The 17,191-nt window shown below is 48.6% G+C and overlaps 1 protein-coding gene across 3 annotated transcripts in view; it reads right to left on the bottom strand.

Annotated features, from left to right (window-relative positions):
• Nucleotides 1-17,191, bottom strand: part of GALNT14 (polypeptide N-acetylgalactosaminyltransferase 14) — a 214,723-nt gene that overhangs the window by 41,896 nt on the left and 155,636 nt on the right. For all 3 annotated transcript variants that reach the window (XM_037009398.2, XM_037009399.2, XM_037009401.2), the window contains exon 3: nucleotides 8,875-8,973. In XM_037009398.2, the coding sequence (XP_036865293.1) occupies nucleotides 8,875-8,973 (99 nt within the window). The remainder of the gene's footprint in view (nucleotides 1-8,874; nucleotides 8,974-17,191) is intronic.

Genomic DNA, 17,191 nt, shown 5'->3' with positions numbered 1-17,191 from the left:
CCCTCACCTCACCGTGATCACCAACCCAAAGAAAACACACACAAACCCACCACCCTACACTCTAATCAGAGAGGGAGGGTGAGAAGAAGGCGGAGGCGGAAAGCGGGAAAACCTGCCTGAAGAATACACTCTAATGAGGTTTGATTAAGGCTGCAGCTTCTGGATGCGATTCCCCCAAATCCCTGCCGGCTCTTTGAAATTCAAGAGTTCTCTTCTGTGAACATCAAAAGGTAAATCGCGTGCAGCTCTGTGCTGGTTGAACTGAGAGATGATTAGCGAATAAAAAATGCCCAGGGTTTTAAAAAGAAAAAAAAAAGAAAGAAAGAAATCGTCAGCAGTAAGTGCTAATTAGACCATTTCCTGGTAACACCTGGCTTGTTTTTGCTCCTCTAATCAGAGCAATTGGAGTGAAGACGGGGGCTCTGAAGTGGCTTGGGACTGGGAGGGCCTGAGATGAGCAGGTGCTCTGGGCTCCTGGGGTGGCCACAGAAGGAGGAAGGTTAAGTCCATCCAGGGGACCTGGCCCGGCCCAGAGGGTCCCCCAGGCTCCTCCTTTCTGTACACCCTCCCCCCCATTCCCACTGCCCAGACCCTGGTTGCTCCAGTGCTCACTTTTTCTGCCACTGCCTCCCCAACCCCTCTAACAGTAAACCCAATCCCCCTTTCCTCCAGGGCCCAGCTTAGGATAGGTTTCACCCCCACTGCCGCTGGTCTCTGTCCTTTCCTTCCACAGCCTCAGCATGGGACTCATTGCTCACCCGGCTGGCCTTTTTTTCTAGAACGGAATCTCCTATACACAGCTCACCTCTGCGGCTGTGCAGGCAGCATCTCCTCTGCTCTCTGGCTGCTGCTCCCTAATCGTGGGTCCCACATGAGCACCTGGAGGGGTGGTGGGCCTAGCAGTGCAAGTGGTGCGGGAGGCCAGGCAGCCTCCCCCATCTACTAGCTGTGCAAACCTGAATAAGACACTGGGCCACTCCCGGAGCTCGTTTCCATCTGTGATTATATTTTCCATGTAAAGGCAGACGATATTAATACTTGACCTACTTCACAGGCTTTTGTGCTTATGAAATGAGGAAATGTATTTGAAATTGCTTTGTGAACTCCGTGATGCTATATGCAGGCAGTGTTTATCAAACAGTCCATAAACACCAGATGAATGAAGACCAGTGGCCGGATGACAGTTGAGTTCAGTAGTTCTGGAGTCAGACTGACTGGGGGCCAAGCACTATATCTGTGCATCACACTATTCACTAGCTGGAAAGTTTGGAAGGTCTGAACCTTCAATATCAGAACTTCCTCAGCTAGCTGCATGAGAGGAGCTTCACATCATGCCTGGTGCACAAAGGCTGCTGTCAGAATCTGGGCTGATAATAATGAAGATACTGGTTCTCAAGGTGTGATCGCCAGGCCAGCAGCATCAATGTCACGTAGGGACTTGTTAGAAATGCAAATTCTTAGGTCCCACTCTAGGTTTCCTGAGTTAAAGTACCTGAGGACAGAGCCCAAGAAACCACGTTTTAAACAGCCCTCCAGGGGATTCTGCTGCCTGCTCACCTCTGAGAACCACACCACATTAGAACTCTGCTGCCCACCCAGGCTGCAGGGGCACCATGACACCTGTTGGGCACCTGTACGGGCTCACCCTGTGCCAGGTACTGTTCCAAGGCTCTATCTACCTGAACTTAATCACTTCCTCACCATAATCATGTGAGGTTTTACCAGTGGTGCTTGCTCTGTAGAAAAGGAAAATGAGACAGAGAGGTACAGATGCTTGCCCAGGGTCCCAAAATTGGTAGGGCAGAGCAGGTAAATCTGGCCCCAGAGTCCAATTTCTTAAATACCTTAACCTGAGAAGTTGCTCCTCTAAATCTACGATTCTACAAAAAAGGGCCAGTAAAGAGACTCAGGATATAAAGGGATCAATTGTGCATGCTCCAGAACCATGGGAGGCATAGGGTCGAAGGATGCCCCAATAGGGAGGGCGCAGCACTGGGTCTCACGCATACACAGTGAGCCGCTGCAACACCGTCTAGATAAACCATTCTTCAGGCTTGTGTTCTCTCTCCTTAACTGTGGAAAGTCACCTAGTTCATGTAGGTTGTGATTTTTCACTCTCGCCCATCACCTACCCCATCATGCCCCTGCCTGGCTCTGAGTGCCCCCTGGACACCTGTCCAGCCCTCATCCCCTCCCCTGATAACTCAGGAGTCAGGGGGACAGAGGCTTGGGCAGGGTGTGAAGGTCTGACCAAGGGCTGGGTGGTAGGAAGGAGAGGGCACATCCACTCCTCCCCGGTTGCCTGAGCATCTTTCCCTCTCAAGAGTCTGGCAGCAGAGCCATCGTAATTCTAGAATGTTAAAGATGAGAGCTACCTTAGAGAAGAGCCTTCCATGGATGACAAAGCAAGATAGGACGTACTCTTCATTCAGTTCCCTCTCAATGGCTAGTCATTGTGCAACAGGATAGGGAGTGGAAGGGAGGTACAGAATCCCAAGGCAAGTGGGACCTGGTCATCAAAGTTGCCAGAAGTGATCTTCCTTGCCTCCATTCCTAGAGTTCACTTCCACCCAGCCTGCTGATGATGTACATGCCTGTCGTTCACACATGGCTCTAGGGCCCCCATTCTGCTGTTTTGCTGCACTACACTTGGGTCTGAGCTGGGGGCCTGGCTTACTTTGGAAGCTCCTAAGAAGCAGGAAACAGGTCTGCTGGCTGTCTTGGCAAAGTGCCCAGCAGAATTTGGTGTGTAGTCTGGCACTTCATAGGTGTCTTCTGGAAAGTATGGCGTTGAGGAGTACCAGGCCCCCTCTCAGAGTGCACAGCTCTGGGGACAGCCCTCCAATGGGCAGGTGGTCGGAGGCATGGGGCCCCCTGAGCCAGTCCCCACTTCCACTGGAAAGCCAGAAATCAGAGTCTTGCCTCCTGTGCTTCTGAGCCCCATGGGTTTGGACCTCCATTTACCCCCCAACTTCAGACTCCAGATGGGGCTCCAACTGAATGGAGGGATGGAATGTGTCTGTAGACCATAGAGCTAAGCACATATTTAACATATTAATGTCATTATTGGCAAGTGTGATTATTACTATTATAAAGAGATAGAGGAGCAGCAGCAAGAGGAGCAATACGTCATGGTGCTGAAAGGGATAAGTCTGGGGACAGCAGCCCAAGTGCCCCCAAGAACAAAAGCATAGTGTTAGATAAGTATGGGGGCTGGGACAGCCATATTGTGATGTCCCCCAAATGTTCCAGGGTGATGTCTTATTGTGGGACCTGGGATAGAATTTGAAGTATGAAAGATAGTTTTTTTTTTCCAGTTTTCAAAATTTTATTGAGATGTTGGGGAGAAACAACCAACATATACATTCCCCATTTCATCACAGTTGGATTTTACCCACAGGATAGGGTCTTCTCTGGCTTTGATCTGACTTCACAACTCTTTGGTACTCCCCTTCTGTGCTCTTGGCTGCCTGGTGTGGTTTGAAGCCCAGCAGAGCAGAGCCCGTGGGTGGCATCACAATTGTGAGTGGTAATGGCGTTTGGCTGTGGGGGAAGGACATATTTGCAACAGGGACACCAGTTAGAACACACCCATCCAGCCTCTTGCTGCCCACATGGGAATGTAATCAGAAATGAAGTCCTCAGGCTGAGTGTGAGGCTCCTGTGAGAGTTAACTCCAAAGGGGTGGCCTGGTACATCCAGCTCCCCCACCCACGTTTGCCTGCTCATCCCTCACTCACCATCATCTCGCTTTCTATTCTTCAGGCTGCCCTTCTGGTATTTTCTCTTGTTGCCACCTCTCTTGACTCCCTTGTGAGGAGCTTGGCTCTTGCCCCTCTTCATGTCATGGCTCTTTGCTTTGCAGCTGGTTGACATTGTAGTTTCTGTCAAAATGAGGGGCTTTGCAGTGCCCAGAGGCCCTGAGTCAGGGGTATTTAAGGCCTTGGCCATTGTGACTGTGCAGGGGCGTGGCCTAGCAGCTGGGTGGGGTCCCACTGTGATGTCACTAGTTTTTTTTTCCTATATCATTAATCTACAATTACATGAGGAACATTGTTTACTAGACTCCCCCCATCACCAAGTCCTCCCCACATACCCCATTACAGTCACTGTCCATCGGCGTAGTAAGATGCTGTAGAATCACTACTTGTCTTCTCTGTGTTGTACAGCCCTCTCCGTGTCCCCCCCACATTATAAATGCTAATCATAATGCCCCCTTTCTTTTTCCCGGTCCCTTTTTCCTCCCTTCCCACCCATCCTCCCCAGACCCTTTCCCTTTGGTAACTGTTAGTCCATTCTTGGGTTCTGTGAGTCTGCTGCTGTTTTGCTCCTTTGGTTTTTTTACTTTGTTCTTATACTCCACAGATGAGTGAAATTATTTGGTATTTTGTCTTTCTCTTCCTGGCTTATTTCACTGAGCATAATACCCTCTAGCTCCATCCATGTTGTTGCAAACGGTAGGATTTGTTTTCGTGTTATGACCGAATAATATTCCATTGTGTGTAGGTACCGCATCTTCTTTATCCATTCATCTACTGATGGACACTTCCATTTCTTGGCTATTGTAAACAGTGCTATGATAAACATAGGGGTGCATATATCTTTTGAAACTGGGATCCTGCATTCTTAGGGTAAATTCCTAGAAGTGGAATTCCTGGGTCAAACGGTATTTCTATTTTGAGTATTTTGAGGAACCTCCATACTGCGTTCCACAATGGTTGAACTAGTTTACATTCCCACCAGCAGTGCAGGAGGGTTCCCCTTTCTCCACTACCTCTCCAACATTTGTTGTCTTTTGGATGGTGGTGATCCTTACTAGTGTGAGGTGATATCTCACTGTGGTTTTAATTTGCATTTATCTGATGACTAGTGATGTGGAGCATCTTTTCATGCGTCTGTTGGCCATCTGAACTTCTTCTTTGGAGAACTGTCTGTTCAGCTCCTCTGTCCATTTTTTAATTGGATTATTTGCTTTTTGTTTGTTGAGGTGCGTGAGCTCTTTATATATTTTGGATGTCAACCTTTTATCAGATCTTTTTATGAATATATTCTCCCATACTGTAGGATGCCTTTTTGTTCTATTGGTGGTGTCCTTTGCTGTACAGAAGCTTTTGAGCTTTATATAGTCCAACTTGTTCATTTGTTTTTTGCCCAGGGAGATATGTTCATGAAGAAGTTGCTCATGTTTATGTCCAAGAGATTTTTGCCTATTTTTTTAAAGAGTTTTATGGTTTCATGACTTATATTCAGGTCTTTGATCCATTTCGAATTTACTTTTGTGTATAGGGTTAGACAATGATTCAGTTTCATTCTCTTACATGCAGCTGTCCAGTTTTGCCAACACCAGCTGTTAAAGAGGCTGTCATTTCCCCATTGTATGTCCATGGCTCCTTTATCGTATATTAACTGACCATATATGTTTGGGTTAATATAGGACTCTCTATTCTGTTCCACTGGTCTGTGGCTCTGTTCTTGTGCCAGTACCAAATTGTCTTGATTACTTTGGCTTTGTGGGAGAGCTTGAAGTTGGGAGGCAAGATCCCCCCTTGTTTTATTCTTCCTTCTCAGGATTGCTTTGGCTATTCGGGGTCTTTTGTGGTTCCATATGAATTTTAAAACTATTTGTTCCATTTCGTTGAAGAATGCTGTTGGTATTTTGATAGGGATTGCATTGAATCTGTAGATTGTTTTAGGCAGGATGGCCATTTTGACAATATTGATTCTTCCTCGCCAAGAGCATGGGATGAATTTCCATTTATTAGTGTCCTCTTTAATTTCCCTTAAGAATGTCTTGTAGTTTTCAGGGTCTAGGTCTTTTACTTCCTTGGTTAGGTTTATTCCTAAGTATTTTATTCTTTTTGATGCAATTGTGAATGGAATTGTTTTCCTGATTTCTCTTTCTGCTAGTTCATCATTAGTGTTGAGAGTTCTGTGTGCTTCCGTGGTCTGAGCGACTATTTCCTCCCCCAGTTTGGGGATGTTTTCCACAATTATTTCTTCAAATACACTTTGTATCCCTTTTTCTCTCTCTTCTTCTTCTGATACCCCTATAATGTGGATATTGTTCTGTTTGGATTGGTCACACAGTTCTCTCTTAATATTCTTTCATTCCTGGAGATCCTTTTATCTCTCTCTGCATCAGCTTCTCTGCGCTCTTGTTCTCTGATTTCTATTCCGTTAACAGCTTCTTGCACCTCATCCATTCTGCTTTTAAGTCCTTCCAGATATTGTTTTGTTTTTGTATTCTCCCTTCCAACGTTATCCGTTAGCTCTTACATTTTTCTCTGCATTTCCATCAGCATGGTTATGACCTTTATTTTGAATTCTTTTTCAGGAAGATTGGTTAAATCTATCTCCCCAGTTTCCCTCTCAGGGGATGTCTGGGTTATTCTTGTCTGTATCAAATTCTTCTTCCTTTTCATGGTGATAGAGATAGTTGTAGGCAGTTGGTGCGTGTGTCAGCTGGGAGAACAAAGTCCCTTTCTGCTTGCCTGTCACCTTCCCTTCCTGTGATAACGGCGAACCCTAGCAGCTTGTGCTGGGCAGCTGTGTACCGATGGGGTCTCTGAGTCTGGCCCAGGTGGCTATGGAGGAGGCTCTGCACAGCTGATGTGGGTGTGGCCAGTCTAAGGCTGCTGCTCCACTATGGCGGGGCCGCGCTGGAGGCGGAATGGGTGGGAGGCTGTTTATCGCTGTGAGGGGCCTCAGAGCTGTGCTGCTGCCCAGGGGATTAGGGCACCCAGAGTTTCCCTGGATTCCCAGCTGCTGGACACTTCCATGCAGCTATGAGGCTCCTGTCCCTTTAAGACTTTCAAAAAGTACTCACTTTTCTTTTGTCCCAGAGGAGCCAGCTGTGGCGACCCGCTTGCAGATTTTACTTTTCCATTTCCCTAATATTCAGCACACCACGCAATGTGTGTCTGTGCTCCCAGTGTGGATTACTAGGGCTGGTTATTTAGCAATCCTGGGCTCCCTCTCCCTCCCTGCTCTGACTTCTTTCCTCCCACCAGTGATCTGGGGTCGGGGGAGCACTCAGGTCCTGCTGGGTTGCGGCTTTGTACCTTACCCCCTTCGTGAAATGCTGAGTTCTCGCAGATGTAGATAGCCTGGCTGTTGTACTGTATCCTCTGGTCTCTCTATTAGGAATAGTTGTATTTGTTGTATTTTCAAAAATATATATGGTTTTGGGAGGAGATTTCCGCTGCCCTATTCATGCTGCCATCTTGTCTCAGTTCTTCACGAAAGATATTTTTATCTCCATCTTTACAGATGTGGTTAGTGACCTGCCCAAGGCTGCATGGCTAGGAAATGGAGGGAAAGGACTGGTCTCCAGGTCTTCTGACTCCATGTTTGGTGCCCTGTTAAGTGCCCCATGGCCTCTTTTGAGAGACCACTAGCTGTGAAGATATGGAGATAGCTGATATTGATCAAGCACTTCTCAGTTTCAGCCACAGTTCTCAGCATTTTACTGGATTTAACCCAAAGCAACTCTGTATGGTAGATATGATTATAATTCCATCTCCCTGATTAGGAAAATGAGCCATAGGGAGATCAGGTAAGAGATGAGTAAGATATAGTCCTTGCCTTAAAAGAGTTCATTGAAGATTACATCTGGGAAAAATGCGTTAAATGGTAGAGATGTGCAGAGAAGAAGCCCAGAGGAAACCCACCATGGGGTGTATGTGTATGTGTCTGTGTGTGTGCAGGGGGATGGAAGTGCATGGTGTCAGAGGACTCCCAGAAGGAAGAGCAGAGGCCAGCCTGGAAGGTGAGGGGCTCTAGCTTCTCATGGGATCCCTGGCAGACATGCCCAGGTATGACTCTGTGAGGCAGCCACCACAAGTGATGGCAAAGGCAGAGGCTGCTGGAAGTTTGCTCCTGAAACCTGACCTGGTGCCCAAGCAGATGTGATGGCAGCATGGCTGTGGTCCAGCATTTTGGATCAGTACTCTCTGCTCCACTATGTGCCTGCTCAGCCTGCAAGGTCCAGAAAAGGTTCTCCCTTCATCAGAGGACATCCAGGTCAATAGAACCAACCCTATTCCTGCTCTCCCATACATACCCATACCAGTTTACATATCAGAAAGGTGCTTTATTAGTCACAGTGAGACTCATAGTCACCTGACAGTGACTTAGGACATTTCCTTGCAGAAGCTTTGTTGGAAAATCCAGTTGAAATCAGGTGGCTTGTGGAAGGAATGCAGAAGCCAAGGCAGGGCCAACAGCTGGCAGAAGGAACCAGCCAGCTAGTCACCAAGAACATCTGGGCAACAGAGAGAGCTGCCCCTATGGACAGGGTGAAATGCCAGGCTGAAGACTGTTCAAAAAAGTCCCTCTGTGCATTTCTAAGGGACACACTGACCCTGCAAAATGGATATTTATCATGAGTGACAGGTGGCACAGAAGACTTGGTGCCATTACATTCAGGCTGCTTGTGGTTTATACCATGGTCTCTGGTGGGTGTGGGAGGCTGTGGAGAGGGAGCACTTGGTAAATCCAAGTTTTAATCCCAGCTGATGCTAGAGGTGGGGTACACACTCAGCCTTGGGCTTCAGCTCCGTCAGTCTTGAAAATTAGAACTGTAGAGGCAGGCTAGCACAGTGGTGAAGGGCAAGGGCTATGGGACCAGGTCCTCTAGGACCCCAGTGAGCTCCCGCAAGTTTCCTAACATCTCAGGCCTCTGTCTTTCCCTCTATAAAATAGTCACCCTCATAGGAGTATGAGAAATGACAGGATGAATGCGCATGAGTGTGTCTAGTGGTGGCTGGCACTTAGAAATGCCTAATATTCTTATCACAGGGCTGGTCCTGAGTGAGCAAACACACCCTCCCCAAGTGCAGGGGCCAGGGAGGCACCAGGGAGGAAGGCTCTTACCTGCGGACGGTCCTGAGCAGTGTGGAGCGGGCCTCATTGTGGAAGGTGATGATGATGCTGGTGGGGGGCAGGTCCTTGCAGTACACCAGCAGGGTGCATCTGGGGAAGCAAAGACAGGAGGGTAAGTGAGACCTGTGCGGGCAAAGCAGATCTAACCGGCTGGACAATGGCATCATGGTGGTCACCAGGATGGTCAGATGCCTGGCGTCAGACAGGGCCACCTCACTGGGAGAGGTGCACAGCACTGGGAGAGACCCCCAAGACCTCATCCAGACCTGGACAGAGGCAGGGGTGTTGCTGAAACTGAACTTCCCACCACCTCAGGGGAACTTGGCTTAGAGCCAAATTAAGCTGGTGTCCAGAACATGAATGTAAGCTTTCTGGCATGCTTGAGTTCGAGCACAGGGATTCCCAGGAGCCACACAAAACCACTCCCAGTCTGTGTCATCCCAGAAAGCAGAGGCCTCACCATGTTCTGGGCCAGCAGCCCCAGCCCACTACACCATGGTGACCCTGACCTCCTGCCACACACATTGAAATCTGGCAGAACACGTTAAAGAGGCAGAACCCTAAACCCCAGTATAAACTGTAATTCGCGTTCATTTCCACGTGTGCAGGATCATTTGGTATGACAATTACATCTAGGGTAATTTCAATTTAATACCTCGCTGCAAGTGAAAATTGTAGCCCACAGCCGAAAATTACTATAATACTGAAAATAAACCTGCCAAGCGAGGCTGCTGACACCAGGAGCTATCCCTGGGTAAAAGCTCCGTCCTGTTCCCCCATCTCCCAGGGATTGTCCAATTACAGGGAGGGGTGTGAAGAGGGAGTAAATAACACACATCTGTTGAGTCAAACATTTCCTCTCTCCATTTTCCAATTTTTTTTCTAGCTTGGGGCTTTTAATTTGGGGTCCAGACACCCAAAGTTGGCCTTGAACAAGACTGTGAGCCCTTTGAAACTGTCTGCAGTTATGTACGTAAATGTGTGGCTTTTTTCTGGGAAAATGGTTCATAGTTTTCACTAGATTGTTAGAGAAGCCTGTAGCCTAAGCACTTATGAACCTCAGTCTTAAGCTAATGGGCCTGACATCCCTTTGGCTTCCCTGATAATTTTGAACACTTTTCCCCATGAGAGCAAACTCTAAATAAGAGAACTTAGGCAGAGAAAGCTGGGCTGTTGTGCTTAGAAGCTGGAGCACAGCCTGGGCTTGAGTCATCCACACAGAGCCAGGAATTAAAAAAGGAAGACCCAGGGGAAGACAGTGGAAAGATGAAACTCTCCTGAATCCCCATGGGCCCAGCTCAGAGAGTCTTCCTGGGGATCCCTGTGGCAGCCTCATGACCAGTCTCCCTGCCTCCACCCTCTGCCCCCTGCCAGTGTCCTGTCTACCACACAGCTCTGCCCTGGCCTTCCTGCGGCTTGGAGCCCTCATGGCTCTGGAGTCCCAGTACCCTATGACAGCCTTCAAGACCTTTCATAATGGCAACTTCATATGCTATTATAACTCTTTGCCACTCATCACACTATTACTTCTGCATGGAACAATGTCCTCTTCCACTCAATGAACTCCTACTCATCCTTCAAGACAACAGAGCATATGTCCCTTCTGCTGTGAAGACATTCTGTACTCCTCCAGATAGGTAATGACCTGTCCTTTGTGCTCCCATAATTCTATGCATCTCTCCTCTAGCACTTCTCAAGATGGGACTGTCTCCCTCACCTAACTATGAGTTCCACTAGGAAGGGACCCTTGTCTATGTCCATGCCCCTAGAATAAGAGTTAAGTATACCAGACACCCTTCGCTGAGAAAGGGAGAAAGAAATTCAGGAAATGCTTTCCTGGGTCAGCTGATAACTAAGCCTTTTATAGTTTTAAAAGGTGTGGGAGCCTCCTCCCAGATAGCTTCCAGGATTTAGCATCTACCAGTCTTCATGCCTTGTGCAGTACTGTCCCTCGCTGAAGTAGAGCTAGTTTTTATGACTAACAGAATATGATGGATGTGAAAGCATGTGACTTCCAAGTTTAAAACATAAAAGCCCTGCAGATTCTGCACTGGCCTCTTAGAGGAAAGCCAGCTGCCAAGCTGTGAGGACATTCAAACAGCCCTGTAGAGAGCTGTCCTGTGAGGAAGGAACTGAGGCGTCCTGCCCACAGCCAGCACCAACTTGCCAGCCATAGGAATGAGCCACCTTAGAAGTAAATCTCCATCAGCTCCCATCAAGCCAGCAGATGACAGCAGCCCAGCAGCCCCAAAAGAGCCAGCCACTCGACCAAGATGCAAATTCCTGACCCACAAAGACTACAGATAATCCGTGGTCCCTGTTGAGAGTTAAGCCACTAAGTTTTGGGGTGATTTGTTGTGCATTAGATAATTATCCTAAAAAGGGAAGGAAAACGCCTTGAAAAAGCCTCCCGTGAGAAGAGGCCTTGGACTTGTCTATCGCTCGATGTGGACCTGAGTCTAAGCTGGCAGCAGTGGGAAGGGTGGAAGGCAGGTGGCTGGTCGAGGTGGATTTGGGGGTGCCCTCGGTTGGTGAGCTGCAGGGTCTGTGAGGGCACAGAGAGGCTTAGAGAGACGCAGGCAGAGGGGGAGGCAGTAGTGAGTGTGCTCCTGGGGAGGGTGGGGGAAGAGTACTCATCTCTCCACAGGAAGGTAGTAAAGCTAAGGCTTAGCAGGACCTCCTTGTCTCCATCAGAGAAAGGAGAAAGAAAAGACCAACCAGAGGGACTCAGAAGGTCACTCCCTGGGCACTGCCCTGGAGGTGGCTTCCCCTCCACACCCCAGGACACAATAGGGCCCCAAACCCATTTTTGTGATATAAGTTATTCAGGAACAAATTGGTGTGGGAGGGTGGTTTGGGGAGTTGGCTGCTTAGAGGACTTTTGGGGACAGGGATTGGTTTCCCTGCCATGCTGGCATCCAGCTGGATGGCAGGCATATACCACATGGTGACACAGTGCGTGTGCACACAGGTGGCGGGAGGCAGGTGTGACTCCAGCTGGGGTGGTGAAGAAGGCTTTGTGGAGGAGATGCTGGATCTCCAGGGTGAGATGGGGACGGATGGACAGCAATAGGGTGCAGCGTCCCAGTCATGGCCCAGTTCTGGCCCTCAGGCTGAGTGATGAGCGAGGCAGGTCACTGAACACTGGCCCAGGGGACTGGACACCACTGACCAGCTGCAGGACTGTGGGCAAACCACCACCTCTGCAGGCTGCTGTCTGCTCATTATCAGATGGGTTGGGTTCAAGGCTCTCCTGCAAAAGCTTCTCACAGCATCAGCAATCAGAAGCTTGGAGTGTAGCTAACATTCAGTAAGCATGGTTGAGTTGAATGCAATGTCGCAAAGACCATTCTGCAGCTGAGGCTTAACAGTGTGGCAGGACACCAGAATTTACTTTTCTAAGCCTCAGTGTCTTCATCTAAACAGTGGAGACAATTTTTAACTTGTACATTTTTCTCCCTAGTTATGACTATGTTAGGTAATAGTCAATGCTTGACAAATAGTAACTATCATTATTGTTCAATGAGGAGTTGAAATCTGCAGATGACTCCTCCCACTGGGTGGAGTCAGATCTTGTATGGACCAGACAGGCATCTCTGGTGGGTGGTCGGCCCTGTCCAACAGCAGGTGGGAGGCATTGAGAGGCAAGAAGAGGAGGAGGAGAGAGCAGAGTATTGCATCAGAGTTAGAGAAAGGAACCTGGGCTGTGATACTGATTTGAATCCCAGGATCTGCCCTAAACTGGCTGTGTGCCCTTGGGCACATCATTTACCTTTTCTGAGTCTTAATGTTGTCACCTGTAATATGTGGACAAATACCTCTCCTCCAAGCTTGCTGTGAGTACCAAAGACACTGCAGGCAATGCACCAGGTGTTTAACAGAAGCTGAAGTCAATGGTGGCTGGAATTATTATTATGACCCTACCGTGGCTGATCCAGCCTCCTTGCACTGGTCAGTGCTTGGAGGCCAGAACCACAAACTCAGTTCAGAAGAGGAAGGGGCCTTGGAGATGACCTGGTTCAACCTCCTAAACTGGGCAAACTTGCCAAAGCGAGCACTGGTTGGAGCCTGGGCAGTTGTGCTCCTGGACGTCAGCCCCCTCCAGCCTCCTAAGCATGTGTAATAAAGAACTGGGCTCTTCCTGGCACCTGGCAGGAATCCCATAAGTGCCCCCAGTATGCACAGGCCCTCATACCACCATGGCACAGACATCCTGGCTCATAGGACTTCTGTCTCTGCTCACAGTCATCCTTTTTCTCATATGACCCTCACACCAGCCTCTGAGAACCTCCTTCACCCTGCAGAAGAGGAGAACTGAGGCTCAGAAGCTCAACGTCACACACCTGAAAGTGACTCCCATGGGCTGAACCCCAGTCCTGTGTTTTCTTCCTGGTATTTTGTCCCTAGGGTCCCACACTCCTGCTTAGGGAGAAGCACAGTACACTGGCAGCACAAGGCTAATGGGCTGAAAAAAATTCTTAAAACTGGACACGGTAAGAAGAGTCAGCTCAGACAGTGGGCTCTCTGCAAAAAGGACCTAAAAGATTGATCAAACAGCAAGATCTATCAGGGACACAAGGGGGATGAGAAAGTCGGCCAACACTGAGATCAGGTGCTGGTAGATGGATGAGAAACCATGTTAATAATTTATTAAAGATTCATGGGTTTTACTGGAGAGGAGCTAGTGAGCAGGAGACATCAGTGTGGCGGCAGAGGCAGGAGGAGGGGCGGGACTGCAGTGGGTGGGGAGAAAGCTGCTACCGATTGCCACAGCAGCTCATGCATAAGGCACAACCCTCTGAGCTGTTTCCACATGTAGTTTTTCTTTTCTTAGACTCTCGATTTTCCCAAGTTCAGGCGCTCTCAAGATGCTTCCTGAACCATCAGTGTCTTGAGTGTTCAGTGCCACTTACTGGTTGAGGATGCTTCCACAGAGGTGTTCTGAGAAGCTAATGCCAGGGCTCCAGTAGGAGTGTCTCCCTCTTCTCTGTCTCTCCACCAGCCAATTACTGCTTCCCTGGCTACCCCTGCCCCTGAATGAGTGCCAGCATAGGATGTCATGAACACTGAGTGATGATCACTGTCAGTCACAGCAAACATGTAATGCTCTGCACATGCCTTTTATTTCACTGCACAGGCTCATTAAGCGGGCAGCAGCCCGTAAACAGTGTTAGGATATCATCATCATCCCCATTTTATCAGTGGGCAGTAGGGGCTCCTGGTGGTCCCCAGGCATGCCTGCTGGGGCGAGGACCCAGGTCCTCTGACTTCTGGATATGATACAGCATCCTGCCATTACGGAACACAAGATGTGGTCATAAATTATAAACATTCAGGATTTTATTCTCGAGCATAAAAACAGGAGGGAGTGATGGAGAGACAGACCCAATCACTTTGGATCAGGGAGGAGAGCATAATTATTATTACAAAATGTAGATGTAAAGGGAGGCCGCTCTGGCTTCCCCAGAACTGACCATAGCTCTGAGTCTGAGAAGACAATGGGGCTCTAGTGTCCCAGAGGGAGACTGAGGGCAGCTGGAGAAAGGGGAAAGGTCATGCCAATGTGCAGCATGGCATAATGGGAATCAAAAAGGCCTGGGTGGGACACACTGGGTCCACTACGCCTTCCAAGCATCAGGGTGTCCATAAGCATCCAGTTGTCACTCAGGACTCCTCTGTGCCCTATGTACTGTGTAGACCCATATGCCCCCACTTAAATTACCACCCCAAGAAGCAGTTTCTCCCAAGCTCTAGAATCCAGCAGTTGCAGTGAGCTACCCTGGAGGGACAGGCTGCCACTCCTGGGCAGTTAGAAGAGATGGGACATGGCTGGCTGAGCTGCCAGAGGGGCAGCCTAACAGGGGCTCCCACTTACTGCCCAGATGGAGCCAGAAAAGGTGCGTGAAGGTATGATTTCCATGAGGCCCTGGGAGGGGCAGTTAATGAACATCTGTTCCTCAACAGAAAGCTAGTTTGTCCCTCTGATTCCTGCAGTGTCAGTGCACACCACAGAGGTCAGGCCCAGACAGAGAAAACGAATGGTTTTTTTCCTCCATATGCTCTGTTTCCCAAACTCTACGGCCACAAAGGCCAAGGGAAGCACAAGACATAAGATATAAAGTGGGGGTCTTCTGGGAGAACACAGTCTGTGGACTCATAAATGCAGGAGGTGGGGCATATCCTCTCTGCCTTCCACACGTCCTTCCCTAGGTCACTGCATCACCACTTTAGCCCCGAGGAGGCCTCATGGAGACCCTGTCTCCTCCCCTCTTCTCCCCTGCCGCCAACACCCACCCCACCGCTGGCAAATGTGAGGAACAAAGGATGAGAGGGACAAAGCTTTTGGCCCAGTGACCTTTCTGGAATGTCAGTTCCCACGGGACAGGGACAGTGAACTTGCTGCCAGCTTTTTGAGTCAAGATTTCGTTCTTATAGCTGAGAATATCTAATACATTCCCAGCTCCATTCTGTGTAAGGAAGCCTGCTCCCAGCTAGGAGAAAAAGGAAGATGACCCAAAACTATAAAATGCCAAATCTGTACTGGCCTCTAGGTTCAAGCTTAACTCTTTAGAAGAGAAAAACACAAGCAGGATATAAAGTATGACAGTTGTAAAATCAGAAATCCCTTTAATCTCATTTCATGGGCAACACTGATACACTGTAAGGCATGAAATTTTTATTTCATGTCAGTTTCACTGGGATTTCACATGCAGATTAATTTGTTCATCCACATAAACATATACTACTTCTAGTCTTGCTTCAACAGCTGCCCTCACTTAGTATTATGGAAATCCTGAATCTCATAAAAGACACTTAAAATAACAGTGAGATCTGCTGTTCCATTATGCTGCCACAGTCTGCATTGCTGAAAATGTATAATATTCTTATATACTGGGAAAGAGGAGACCCCCAGGACCTTGGTTGGGAGCTGTGGTGGGCAGCGGATGGTCCCAACCCCTACCTTCTTGTGTAATCCCCTCCCCTTAAGTGTGAGCTGAGCCAGGTGACTTGCTACTAGGGAATGGAATACACTAAAGTAATGGGACATCGCTTCTGTGATTAGGTTCCAAAAGACTGTGACTTTTGTCTCTTTTTGTTGCATGCTTTAGCGAAGCAAGCTGCCGTGCTGCAAGGAACTGAGTGTGGCCTCCAGTCAACAGCCCAAGAGGAACTGAATCCTGCCAACAACCACGTTCAGAGCTTGGAAGAGGATCTGCTTCAGTCACTCCCTGAGATGCCTGCAGCCCCAGCCGCCTCCTGGGTAGCTAACTGTGAGATCCGCAAGAAAAGGACCTACCTAAGCCAAGCCCGAATGCTTGACCCCCAGAAACTGTGAGATCAGAGATGTCTTGTTTTAAGGCACTAAATTGTGGCATAATTTGTTCTGCAGCATTAGACAATGAAAATGGGCCCCCGTAGCTACCTAAGAAGGCAAGTCCACCAGGACTTCTCATTCCCCTGGGGTCAAAGATAGAATCTCTTGGGTACTTGGTGGAAGAGCTGTGCCACTGCATCATGATCTCCCAGACACAGTGCTCCCAGAGTCCCCATAGGGCCCCCTTCATTCATGCTCTGGAGGACTCTGCTTCACAAGACACTAAGTATAGGATGATGCCTTGGGGGCCCTACCTACAGAAGTTCTTTAGTAGCACCTTTTGGGGTTAATTCAAACCTTTATAGATTCAACTCCCTTAGGGGGTTTGTAATAGAAACCACAATACATAGGAAAGTGCTTGAGTGACTCTCTTCTCACTTTTCCCATGGACAGTACATAGCTAGTACCCTTCCCATGCATAGAGAAGTTAATTCATTTCAAAAATGGATGGCTTTCAAGCTTAATTCTCTTACAGAAGTCCCAGGAAGGCTGACCCTCGTGATACCATAGACCTTCCCCCACTCCATGAACACTAGGCCATTTGACAAGGGACTTGGCCTCGGGGTGGGCCTACTTAGGCCAACAAATGCACTCCCTTGTGCCACCCACCACCACATTCGTGCTTGACTCTGTCAGACCAGTCCAGGGTCTTCAGTTCATTTCTTGCTCCTCGGAGGACCCTCCTGGATTTCTTAGTCACCTATTTCCTGTAGCATTAGATTTCTAAGAAAACCCTCATCTTGACAGTTCTAGGGCACTTCAGATTAATTGCAGCCTGTAGATCACAGTGGTGATCCCAGGAATCAGCTCTGCAAGCCTCTTCTCCTGGCAGTGTAAGAATGCCCCAAGGAGTCTTTGCTGGGAAGCTAGCTGGGGAAGGGGGCACTGTGGTATAACAGGCCATGTCTGAACTCTCCTCAAAGTTCAGTCTCT

This window comes from Manis javanica, chromosome 1 (assembly GCF_040802235.1).
Source record: "Manis javanica isolate MJ-LG chromosome 1, MJ_LKY, whole genome shotgun sequence".
Lineage (NCBI taxonomy): Eukaryota > Metazoa > Chordata > Mammalia > Pholidota > Manidae > Manis > Manis javanica.
The sequence above is the reverse complement of the archived record's forward strand: the minus strand, read 5'-3'. Positions and strand labels throughout refer to the sequence as shown.